Genomic DNA, 11,807 nt, shown 5'->3' on the forward strand with positions numbered 1-11,807 from the left:
ATCTTGCGACGCGGATGCCAACGAGCCGTGCTTCGTGCTCGAAGCCGAACGCCTTATCTCGATCGCAAGATTCGACTGGAAGGGTTTGTACATACGGATGACGCGTAGGTGGCTCATATCGGTCTATGCAAAGTTATGCTGTCACGTCGCCTCGCGACGTGAGAGCATCGCCTCTCGCTTTCCGTACGCTCGCCACGAGGAAAAGTCCACGGAAGTCTGTGTAACGATAAATCTCGTCGCGACAGAGAGAGCCCACCTTCGAAGCCAATTTACTCGGGGCTTCGATAAACAAGAATTTGATAAACGTGCTGCGACAAGGTGACCGGATTCGCGCCCCGCAGACCTAACCTACAAATTGAAGTTACGTTGACGTACAAGTATTCCAACTGTGATTTCTTTGGAAACAAAAGTTTATTGGAATGTTGAATTGTGGATAGTATTGTATATACCGTATTTATCATATTTATTGGTTTTAGACATCCGGGATTTTTCCTTCTTAACCTCTTAACACTCACATTTTTCTCAACTCGACATGCCAAATGAGGTTAATTTTGTCTTTCTTTTAATTATTTTCTAAGCGTGTAGAAATAAGCGTTTTATTATTTGTAATGCTGCAACTTACTTATATTTGCCGTAACAGAAAGAATAACACAATATGGAAAGTAAAGGAAAATTGTTTCAACTGACCCCTAGAACCAAGATAACCATAACCTCTACTTTCCTACCTACCTAACCTACATGTGGAAATTGCTTTATGGTTCTTTCATACAAATCTTTGGATTTATCAGTAAAAAAAGAACTTATTGCACTTTTTACGATTCCAAAATTGTTGAAGTTACTCCCGTCTAAACTGAATGTTTTATAGCGACCGAAAAATGTGGAAATCTGTTGGTACTAGATCCTGGAAATATCATAGATGAGGAATAAGGTCTGAAACTTTTGCAAATTCCTTTCGAAACTAACGCTAATTTATTCTCGTCGCACAACGAGGTTATCTTGAATTTTTAATTATCATTGACTTCCACCACATCCGTATCCCTGGTCCGTCTGAAATTTCTCTTATTTTGCTAGCCACCCTTCCTCTCATTCCTCCCTTCTTTCCATTCCAGCAGCTTGTCTACCGGTTTTGTTGCTCCGGGCACTTTCCAAAGCGCTAAATGGCAACCAAGATGGAAACTTAGCGGTCTCGTTGAGCTACCCTTTACATTCTGCGGACTAAACTTCGGGGGAAATAAGGGGAGAAACAAAGGAAAAAGAATCGGGATGATCTCAGTTGGAGACGAAGTTTGACGCACGCGGTAACGCTAATCTTTAATCGTAAATTCGAAATGGAACCAAAATCTATATATACTATGATTTTTTTTGTAAATTAGAATCTTCTGAATATGTAAACTCAGGTAAGAATAATAATAACAACAACATTGTTACACAGATGAAAGTAAGGTGACTCTGTTAAAATAAGTTGTTATTAAGAAAGAAGTATTAATTTTATCGAAGAAAGGAATGTTATATAGGGTGAAGAATTTATGAAAAATTAGGAAATATTTACAAGTTGATTTTACACACGGGATCATCGAGTGTGAATACAATTTCAACATTTACAATTTCAATATCTCATTTGACGTGTACCTACCACCTTTGTTATTTCAATTCCTGCCTTGTCACGATGGTTTCTAAAATAAACTTCCGTGAAAAATGTTCATTCTGAGTAAATGTGGTACATTAAAAGTGCTACGTCAGCTAGGATAAGTAATAAAAAAGCGATGTAAATGTCTCATTAAAGAAAGTCAATGTTTCTCTTAAGTAACATTTTAGAAAGTATGGACATCTAAAGTGAATTAGCCCCTTAACCTATGATTTCTTTTCTGACTATGCATCTAAGCGTCAGCCATTTGCTGTTTCAGTACTGTATCAAGTAACAAAAGCTAATCTGTTTCAAATTAGTTACATTCAGTAACACTCAGTCTTACAAATTAAAACGAAGTTCAGGATTACAATTAATTCTTCTTACTAATATAACTATTTTTCTCACATCTTCACCAGAATCTCTGCCACGAGCCTGACTCGTTGTTATAGGTGAAAGGGTTAATACGTCGTGCAATGTAAGATTTACCTAAACACGCGAAACAAAAGCACGGTCGTAAAATGTCCTGTTTCAACGTAACGAAAAATACAACACTAAAATTCCTAAAATACGAACTACCAAAATATCACGAAGAACGTAATATAAAATAGTACGAAGAATTCTTGTATCCAGCGTCGATGTATCTTGTACAACATATGAAAGAAAAAATTCATTAATAGCATTGTCTTATTTTTCTATATCTACTATAGTTTCAAAGATATACAGGGAAATAGGGTAACACTTATCTTCGTTCAAGGGCTGTCTTCACCCCCGAAGAACCAAAAAAGGGCCAAAAAAAAAGAAAATTGCCCGACACTTCTCTCGAGGTCCCCTACAAACTTGGAAAATTTCGGGTTACCGAAGTTCCCTCGTAAGTCGAGATCTGCGGATTTAACCCTTTGCACTCGGAGATCAATTTGCTATAGGAAAGGTTGCAAATCGGATCTTCTTTGAAAATTTTTCAAACTAATGTATAAACTATACTATTTTACTTCAATATTCGATGTATTTTCTATTTTACTCTGGTGAAGAAATTTATGGAGACCCATAGATCTGCTCTCTGTCTTGATTAATTATTTACCATGTGACGATTATTTAACGTCGCTTCTCAGTCGCCAATCGATTGCAAAGGGTTAAAGATGAAGTTTAAAAACCGACGTTAATTTTCTCATCGACCTAACACAACCTCGCTATATATACCGTAGCCAGTTAATATCACGAGATGCTTACCAAAATAAACAAGGAGAGCGAGTACAAGCAACGAAGGGCACGACGTAGGAGTGAGAAGGGCACACATCCTCTCGGAGGGCAGTGGTAACGTCGCGGGCAGAGCCGCGGGCAGATCCACGCGCAGCTAGATGAAATCCAGGCCCGCAAAAGGGGAATATCTGGATTTCCCTCCATCCTCTCGATTTTCTTCTCTTCGCTCAGGTTCTTCGTTAGCGGTTTCGAGGGTGAAGTACCGTGGAGTTAGCTAATTGGTTGAACGCCCCGGGCCAGCTACTCCTGGAATCCATGAGATATCCGAAACCCTTCGGCCCCTCCCTCCATATTTCCTCCGAACCTTTGGTCTCCCGCGTTCCGTATCATCTCTCTATATCTTAGCATCTGAAACGACGCAAAGGGAGGAGGAGGTGTAACTATATATACTTTCTTCGAGATTACGGAAATCGCGTTTTCAGTTTTCCGAAGGGAAAAGTCCGTGGACGAGGACGATGGTAGAAACGGGGGCTGGAAACAGAAGAGAGGGAACAGAGGTTGGAACGAACGGTTCGAGGACATTCCCGTCGAGTTTATCGTGAAAGTTTTCGCCGGTTGTCCGAGGATAAGGACAAAATCCGGAGATCTCACTCGGCGACAATGAGGACTTCTCCAGACGATATCCTACGATCGTAATATAGTGCCACCGATTCCAGTGGACAGAATCGCCGTGAGATACCCGTGCTTGCCTGTTTGTTAGTTTTAGCCCTTGTACCCTGGCTAGATTTCAGGCGTAACACTTTACGGCTAACAGATGTTGTTTACGCTGAGAGAAAATTGTGGATAATTGCGTGTCTATTGACAAGGTTAGGTAAGTGAGACAAATATAGAGTGGACCGAATGTCGGATACTGTTTTAAGGAAAATAGTTTAATTTGTTTTTTTTTTTTTTTTTTTTTGGTAGACCCTTAACCCTTTCATTGCTATTGGCGTCTGTAGGCGTTTTGAAAATATATTGCAGCCTTGTGGTACCAACTTAATGTAATATTTAATTTGATCCTTCACGCTCAACCATCTTAACCCCTTAACATATGACAACGTGTCAGACTCGTGGCAGAGATTCTGGCGAAGATTTGAGAAAAATAGTTATATTAGTAAGAAAAATTCATTGTAATTCTAACTTTCGTTTTAATTTCTAAAATTAAGGATTCCTAAATGTAATTAACCTGTAACAGATTAGCTTTTGTTACTTGATACAGTACTGAAACATTAAATGGCTGACGCTTATATGCATAGTCAGAAAAGAAATCATAGGTTAAGGGGTTAATTTAATGAACCGAATTTTAAAATGATACGGCCAAAACTACGAATTTTATACCCATGGTTAAAAATTTCCAGTCTGCCCACATGCGTTACGTATTGAAATTCGTCGCAATGAAAGGGTTGAGATGAATTCAGAGGAGTGTGTAGCAATAGTTATCTGGCGGATCCGAGAAAAGAAGTGCAACGAAATGAGAAATAAATTTGAAAAGAAAATAAGACAATACGTGAACTAGCGAAGAAATTTCAACGAACTGGTCTGTACATGATGAAACAGGAAGTGGACATGAATGCTACGAGTCAAATTATCAATGAAAATTCATACATGTCTGCTTGTGTAGCAGAATTCGGAAAGTTAATTCGCCAAATAACTATTGCCACACGCTTCCTCTATATTCATCTTACTCATCATAAACTGTAAATAGTATCTGACTTTTGGTCCACCCTATATAGCGTAAAGGCGACTAAAAAGAGGTAAAGTTTGGAAATTTTTTCCATGGTAACTACTGAATGAAAAGTTTCCATTTTTTCGGAGGATATAAATGTAACTTTGAACATTTCTCTTGAATTTTTAAAAAGTACAAATATTACAAAATGGAGGAGTTATTGAGGAACATCTTCTGCTAGAATTTGAACGTCTGAAATATGAAAATTCTTTAATATTTCTTTTTCCTTTTACTTTCATTCTCTTCGAAAATATATTAATGCATCGTGATTGCATTCTTTCGTCCACTCAACAATACCCTCGACACTTCTGTCCACTTGAACCGAATATTTGTCGTGAAAATCGATAAAATCGATCTCGACATAAAAGTGATTTACCTGTTACATTACTTTACCTTTTATCGTTACTTATGTATAGCAACATTGGCAATAAGTAACAAAGTAAGACTGACAAAAAAACGGTAACGACGAATGAAAATAAATTTTTACTTGTATTCACCAGCCTCGAAAAGTGGTCAGAAAATTGACCACGTGTGCAAGAATTGATCGAAGGTTCATTTCGATCGAAAGTCGAGTTAACGGTGTGTCTGTATAATTTGATAATTCACTCGATACCGTCGAGAAAAATGAGAAAGCACGCAATTTTCAATTGAATTCGCGGGTAAACGTAATAAATTTTTATATTTCACGAGATTGCAATGAACAATACGCACGCTACCACGGCGAAGTTATTGCGTTTAAATGTTTTTAATAATTTGCGCGGTGCACGCCATGGCAAAGTAGAAAAGCGGCTTTCGCGAAGTTCGCCTAAAGGTGTATCGATATGCTTATCGCATAAAATTGTTGCATATTAATTGCTATTTGAAAAAGGCGGAAGTTATTTGTAACTTTAGTATGAATATTCATCCGGTCTCTTTTTTTTTCTTTTTTTCATTTCAATGAATTCGCCTATATACGCCAGGCTGGACTGTTATAATTGTTTTTACAAATCTGTCAATTATGAATTATAAATAAATTATTTTATTCCGTACTTGAACAAAATTCTCTGCAATGTTTGACTATGTTTTAAAAGAAACAATTTTGTATATACTGGTTTTCGAGGGAAAAAGTTGGTTGGTTCTGAATTTTAACGAAGAAACATGCATTTAATTAAAACAAAATAAATTAAGCGTACGAAAATCGGTTATTTTATTTTCTATGAAATAAGTCATAAAGAAGTGTAAAAACCGTTGTGAAATGGGAGATTTGCGTTAGTATCTAATGGTCCGTCAGAGGACGCCTCTTAACAGGCAATTTTTTCACTAACTTACCGTCAATTCCTAATGTAGAAAATGTAGGCTAACATTTGAGTTCGTAATACTTGAACAGTCTGTTAAACTGAAATAAAATAAGTGTATTTTCTGTATAGAGAAATAAATAAAGAATTATTAAAGAAATTTTTTAAATAATATCTTCTTATCGACAGTAGATACACGTGTGAATGTATTCGATAAAAAAGAAAAAAATCAAACAAGATAGTAATTATGTAAAATAAATTGCACAATGTATTAAAATTTCTTACACGATAATTTATTATTTTAAAAAGTTATTATTTATAATGCTAGTAAGACTGAAAATAAAAATATCAACCATAAACTATACATAAAGTCTCTAGGGTCTTGGAACCTAGGGAACTAACAAGATATCAGGATATGTCGCAAGTTAACAAAATGTATCATATAAAAACACTAAACTTAGTATTACTATTGGCGTCATCCATGTGGCATGAGTAATATTTGTACTTGATTTGTTACATATTTGTAACAAAGATAGATTTATAAACAAAGTAGATTTATTAATCTAAAGTACTATACTCTTAAGTAACCCGAAAATCGTCGTATCAATTACATTATTAGAATGAATAAACTAGTGTTTGTTATTGTCATCGTATTAAGTATACTTGTTAATAAAGGTATAATAATAATTCAGTGCGAAGGGCGTGGTTAATGTGAGCTATTTTATAAAAATTTTAATGTATATTGTATTTTCAGGAGAGAGTTTATACTGTTACAGATGTAACAGTAATCACCCTGGGTGTGGCACACCTTTAAATTGGTTATGGTATTGGGGAGAAACCTGTCCAGAATACGATGATAAATGTGTAAAAATTATTGAACGAAAAGGAGGTAAATTTTTTTCAATATCTTACTCTTGAGTATTGGGAAAGTATTACAAGTATTATTTGCCAATATATTGACTATGTTACTACGTATATTTCAGCTGACACCATGATAACAAGGGAATGTTTAAGCTCTGTTCGTAGCTTTAGAACAGACATTCCAGCTGATCGATATGAAGGCTGTCGGCCAGCTGCTAAAGATGTTCGATTAGGACATTATGTGAACAATTCTATTTGGCAATTAGATATTCATAGAGACTACTATGATGAAGTAACATGGTGCTTTTGTTACTTTGATCATAGGTGTAATAATGCTGCCGGTATTGGTATTTCAATGATATTATTATTTATAAGTATTGCAGTACATCAATTTGCAATATAAAACATTTACCAAATATTAAATAGTTTCTTAGTTACTTAGGATTTTTTAAAGAAGTAAATCAAATGCATTTACTTGAATTTGCATATAATTAAATTACAATGGACTTCAACTCAAATTTTTTTTATTATACTACTTTATTTTAATTAAACAGAAAATTAATATAAATTGATTAATAATTTGAATTTAAAAAAGTCCAACACTGAAATTACCTTATGTGATTTAAATTTTAAGTAAATAGTTATATTACAAGTAGTAAATTTTTAAAGCATTTTACAAACCAAGAAATTAACTATACATGTATAGTTAAAAGTAATAGTAGTAAACATAATATAGCATTGAATCCTTTTGCTAAATGTTTAACATATATGATACTTATTCCATCCAAAAACTCTACTTATATATTAAAGAGTATTTCTATTTTTGTATGGAGGAGTGTTATGCAAACTTCTTTAAAACATTTTGTGCACTACATGTCAATTAACATTTTAGATGTATATTATTGTTTCAAATATCTTAACGTATTAAAATTCCGTCCATTATTGAAAACAATTATTTTTTAAGTTTATATTAAGCATCAAATGTTCATTTTTATATTTTTTATCATATATACAATTGTAATAAAATTTTAATAAAAGCAATCTCATAAATTTTACTGCACCTATTTATTACCAGGAAACTATGTTGAAATAGAAATTCTACACTAATTATAACATAATTATGGTAGAAGGGTGGTCAATAAAGATTTAAAATTATACAAAGACAGTACATTTATTAAAAAAGCATTGTATCACAAATCAATCTTAAATAACATAAAGACTAATAAACAACAATGTGTAATCATTGTTTTTATATTTAAATGAATATATCACTTACAATTAGTGATATATGATTTTGAAGATCCTTGCAGTAATAGCTTTTAGAGTAATGATTTAACTAAATTACTCATCTAAACTATTTTATATGAACAATGAAAAAATGGAAACTAAAACATTGAACTGTTCTGTTAACTAAAATTATAATAAATAAAAGTGGTTTAAGCTAGTCATATATGAAACATGAAATGACAAAATACTGTAACAGAGAAGTTGTTGCTATAATGTAATGAATTTTAAATCAGTCTTCTTAAGCAGCTTTAACTTTCTGTTCTTGTGCTCTCTGTTGTACAGGGCTCTTTTGTGATGAACCTTCCTGCTGTTTCTCATCTGACTTTGAATCATCCCTTATAGCAGGCAGTCCAGTCATTTGGATCTTGATGATTCTTTCGTTCTGTTGTTGTGAGTCAGATTCCTTTCTTGGTGCAGTGATGGTCAAAACTCCATCAGATGACAAATCTGATTTTAACTGCTCAATGTCACATTGCTCTGGCACAAGATATTTTCGTGCAAATTGTCTTGAGATCCATCCATGCTCATCTTGTCTTTCTTCATGTTTGCCTTCAACCATCACATTATTTCCAACAACTTTCACAGTAACTTCTTCTGGATCAAATTGTTGAACATCCAAAGTTACTTGGAATTTCTTTTTATCGGCTTGTACTGTAGATGTACCACTGGATTCAGGATTTACAGATCTTTCATAAGGTTGATATCTCTGAAGACGACGACGACGAGGTCTAACCACAAAAATTTCGGAATCCAGAGGAGCCAAAGCAGATGGTAAATTTTCAGCACTCAATGGTAATCCAAAATGCTGATCGAAGAGACGATGAGGTTTCTCCAGATCCTCCCACCAGTTGGAGAATAACATTGGAAGCAGAGACATTGTTCCTCTTTTATTTGTTCAACGCTTGGCAAAACGTAAAACTGTTATACGTGGCAAATTCGCTTCCTCCTTGCTTCAACTACTTATTATTTCTTTAAGTTAAACTTCTACTTTCTTCTTAAATTTGTTAGGTGTATAATACTACTCACTTTTGCACATTAAATACAGTAAAACTTGCACGAACGAACGCTTTCACTCGGAGCTTCTTTCGAATTTTATCGTAATGGCTGCTGCGGCGTGTGGATACTCTACTTCTCGAAAACATAGTGGGGGTAACAACGATCCAGCAGCATGTAGAAATTTCTGGAAATCAAATTTTCTAGAGATAGCCAATAGAAAATTTTGCTTTTGAATAAATATAATGATTAGAATACGTAACGTTTAATCAAAATGCAAATACTGTTATAAATAGTTGGAAATATTTTGAAAAACCCTTTTACCATAGTAATGGCGGCAAACCCGGAGATAACTAACACATTTGAACGGAAAACTGCTATTTCGAATGTTCGCGCACTTTCTACGTAACTACGTACTACTGTAGATATATTTCTACATAATGTTTAATATAATAAAACTTTCAGATTGTTAATTACATTATGTAATATTTTAATAATAATTGTATACTTTTAATCGCTTATATTGAAAATTAATAATTTTATTACACAACATTGACAATCAATTGAAATAATGTTCCATTGCAAACGCACCTAAAATATTCTAAATCCAATGTTCCATAATTGCATTATATCAATTATTTGTATCATTTTTGTACGCAAAAATATAAACATATTACTTGTATTGTAGCTTTAAATACTTCTAAAGACGTTTAACATTGAATTCTGACGTAATTTTTAAGTCTCACGAAGCTGTTCACACATTTTATTCTAGAAAGTTCAAAACGTCGAATTCGCCAAAAATATTATTCAAAAATTTCTTTACAGTGAACATATGTACATATTAAGAAGAAAATTTAAAAGAAAATCACTTTAAGATTAATGAACAAATAAACAAACATTATACGCAAAATATTCGTAATATTTGTTCACAACGTGGTAGACTCCATTTATAAATAAACAGGTACTAAGAACTTTATTTTAATGTACATATCTGTGGTGATTATAATACGAAATGATATGCACGGTACCTCCTCTGTTTTAATCACTTTTTTCAAAAATCATTTGTAATAATAGTTTCAAAGGATTATATGCAAACTGAAATATCAAAAAAGGAAGATAAGAAAGAAGAATAGTTTGAATGAAAACATATTAATACGTAATAATTTCATATAAACGACGGTGCACCCATACATATGCATACATATGTATGTAGAATGTTCGCTCAATAGTCGCTCGATTCTCGAAGTCTGGTGAAACGGCGCGACCTGCGCAAACTCACCCATAAATGCGGCCGGCAGAAATGGCTGGTCGCAGTATCTCGCTAGCAGTCAAGACGAGAAGGTCGTAAAATCGAGCAAATTTCACGTTGTTGTATCGAACGAAAACAAAGCATTCTCATATTTTTAAGTCAAATCGTCGCAAAATGTCCTTAATTCCGTTGCTGTATTCTAACTGGTGGGAGGCCTTAGAGCGTCCGCACCGTCTCCTGGATCAGGATTTCGGACTGGCTCTGAAACCGGAGCAGTTACTATCGCCCAGCCGACTGGAATTGTACCTCCAACCACCACGAAGAAAGTGTTCGTACCATAGACCGTGGGCTCAACTACTTCGTAACAGCGAAGGCGGGACCTCTACCGTACAAGCAGACAAGGACGAGTTCCAGGTTGTACTCGATGTTCAACAGTTCGAGCCAGACGAGATTGATGTAAAAGTCGTTGACAAGTTCGTCGTCGTTGCAGCGAAGCATGAAGAGAAACGCGACGAGCACGGCTGGGTTTCACGTCAGTTCGTGAGGAAGTACCTGATACCTGAGCAGTGTGACATCGATAGTGTCGCATCGAAGCTCACGTCGGACGGTGTACTTATTATTACCGCACCAAGAAAAGATATACCAAAGGTAGCGAACGAGAGAATAATCAAGATCGAACATACCGGCAAACCGGCGATCCAGACAAAGTCAATGAAACCGCAGAAGCAAGGAGAGAAGAAGGAAGAGGAGGACGAGGATGGGGAGAAGTAAAGGGATCCATGATATTTCACCATTTGCGATATTCCTATTTAATATAATAACCATTGTTGTTCGTTGTTCAAATACGATTAAATTCCTATCGTAGCATTTTACATTATCGATCTGTTATACTTACTGATGTTCGAAGACCGCAAAACGAATATGAAAACGAATGAAAAAAAAAAAGTTATACTAACAGTAGTACGTATTACAAATCGTTATATCGTTTTCATTTCATGATATGAGCATTTATTTTCATAAATATGGAGTATTTTTCTGTGTATATTCCCTTCCTACTGATATGTAAGATCTCGTGTTTTTTTTTTATATTTTAATAAATATGTAAAGAAATAGTAAACCGGTCCTGTGAATTTTACCTTCCACTCATAATAGTAATAGTAGTAGAAATTATATAATAGTAGTTATTGCTGCTCGACAAAATTGTCACTATTATAAACAATTATTTCTATGATTCGTAATTTATCATCTATGGTTTATTAGATCTGAATTTGTAGTAACTTTTAGTTACGAACTTATTCTCTCAGACTTATTAACACGAAGAACAAATTTTTTTAATCTTTTTAATTGAAAGAACCTCTACTGATAGAATTTATTTTCATCCGTAAAATTTCGTAGCGTCACTCAAAATTACGCAACATGTAACAAAGTAATACGTGACTACGAAGCAGCCGTTAAACATGACCTTAACCCAGCATAATATATTTATAACATGAACATAAATGACATACATAATCGTGAAAGGGAATAAAGAGTACAAGAAATAGATAATAAGAT

General features: G+C 34.4%; 3 protein-coding genes across 3 annotated transcripts; 2 read left to right on the plus strand and 1 right to left on the minus strand.

Annotated features, from left to right (window-relative positions):
- The first annotated feature begins 6,479 nt into the window (after positions 1–6,479).
- Positions 6,480–7,127, plus strand: LOC108576315. Its single transcript, XM_017939279.1, has 3 exons — positions 6,480–6,538; positions 6,618–6,752; positions 6,847–7,127. The coding sequence occupies exons 1-3, from the start codon at positions 6,484–6,486 to the stop codon at positions 7,125–7,127; spliced, it is 471 nt and encodes a 156-aa protein (XP_017794768.1). The 5' UTR covers positions 6,480–6,483.
- Positions 7,128–8,249: 1,122 nt separating this feature from the next.
- LOC108576109 (protein lethal(2)essential for life-like) lies at positions 8,250–8,888 on the minus strand. Its single transcript, XM_017939037.1, has one exon. The coding sequence runs from the start codon at positions 8,886–8,888 to the stop codon at positions 8,250–8,252; it is 639 nt and encodes a 212-aa protein (XP_017794526.1).
- Positions 8,889–10,329: 1,441 nt separating this feature from the next.
- LOC108576114 (protein lethal(2)essential for life-like) lies at positions 10,330–11,168 on the plus strand. The gene has a single exon (XM_017939044.1). The coding sequence runs from the start codon at positions 10,428–10,430 to the stop codon at positions 11,022–11,024; it is 597 nt and encodes a 198-aa protein (XP_017794533.1). The 5' UTR covers positions 10,330–10,427; the 3' UTR covers positions 11,025–11,168.
- The last annotated feature ends 639 nt before the right edge of the window (positions 11,169–11,807 follow it).

The sequence above is a fragment of the Habropoda laboriosa genome, unplaced genomic scaffold (assembly GCF_001263275.1).
Source record: "Habropoda laboriosa isolate 0110345459 unplaced genomic scaffold, ASM126327v1 scaffold36, whole genome shotgun sequence".
NCBI lineage: Eukaryota > Metazoa > Arthropoda > Insecta > Hymenoptera > Apidae > Habropoda > Habropoda laboriosa.

Excerpts from the sequence above, each read along its gene's own strand:
- LOC108576109 (XM_017939037.1), bottom strand. The coding sequence starts at position 8,888 with ATGTCTCTGCTTCCAATGTTATTCTCCAACTGGTGGGAGGATCTGGAG.
- LOC108576114 (XM_017939044.1), top strand. The coding sequence starts at position 10,428 with ATGTCCTTAATTCCGTTGCTGTATTCTAACTGGTGGGAGGCCTTAGAG.
- LOC108576315 (XM_017939279.1), top strand. The coding sequence starts at position 6,484 with ATGAATAAACTAGTGTTTGTTATTGTCATCGTATTAAGTATACTTGTT. Across the intron at positions 6,539-6,617 it reads AAGTATACTTGTTAATAAAG|GAGAGAGTTTATACTGTTAC; the intron begins GTATAATAATAA and ends TTGTATTTTCAG. Across the intron at positions 6,753-6,846 it reads AATTATTGAACGAAAAGGAG|CTGACACCATGATAACAAGG; the intron begins GTAAATTTTTTT and ends CGTATATTTCAG.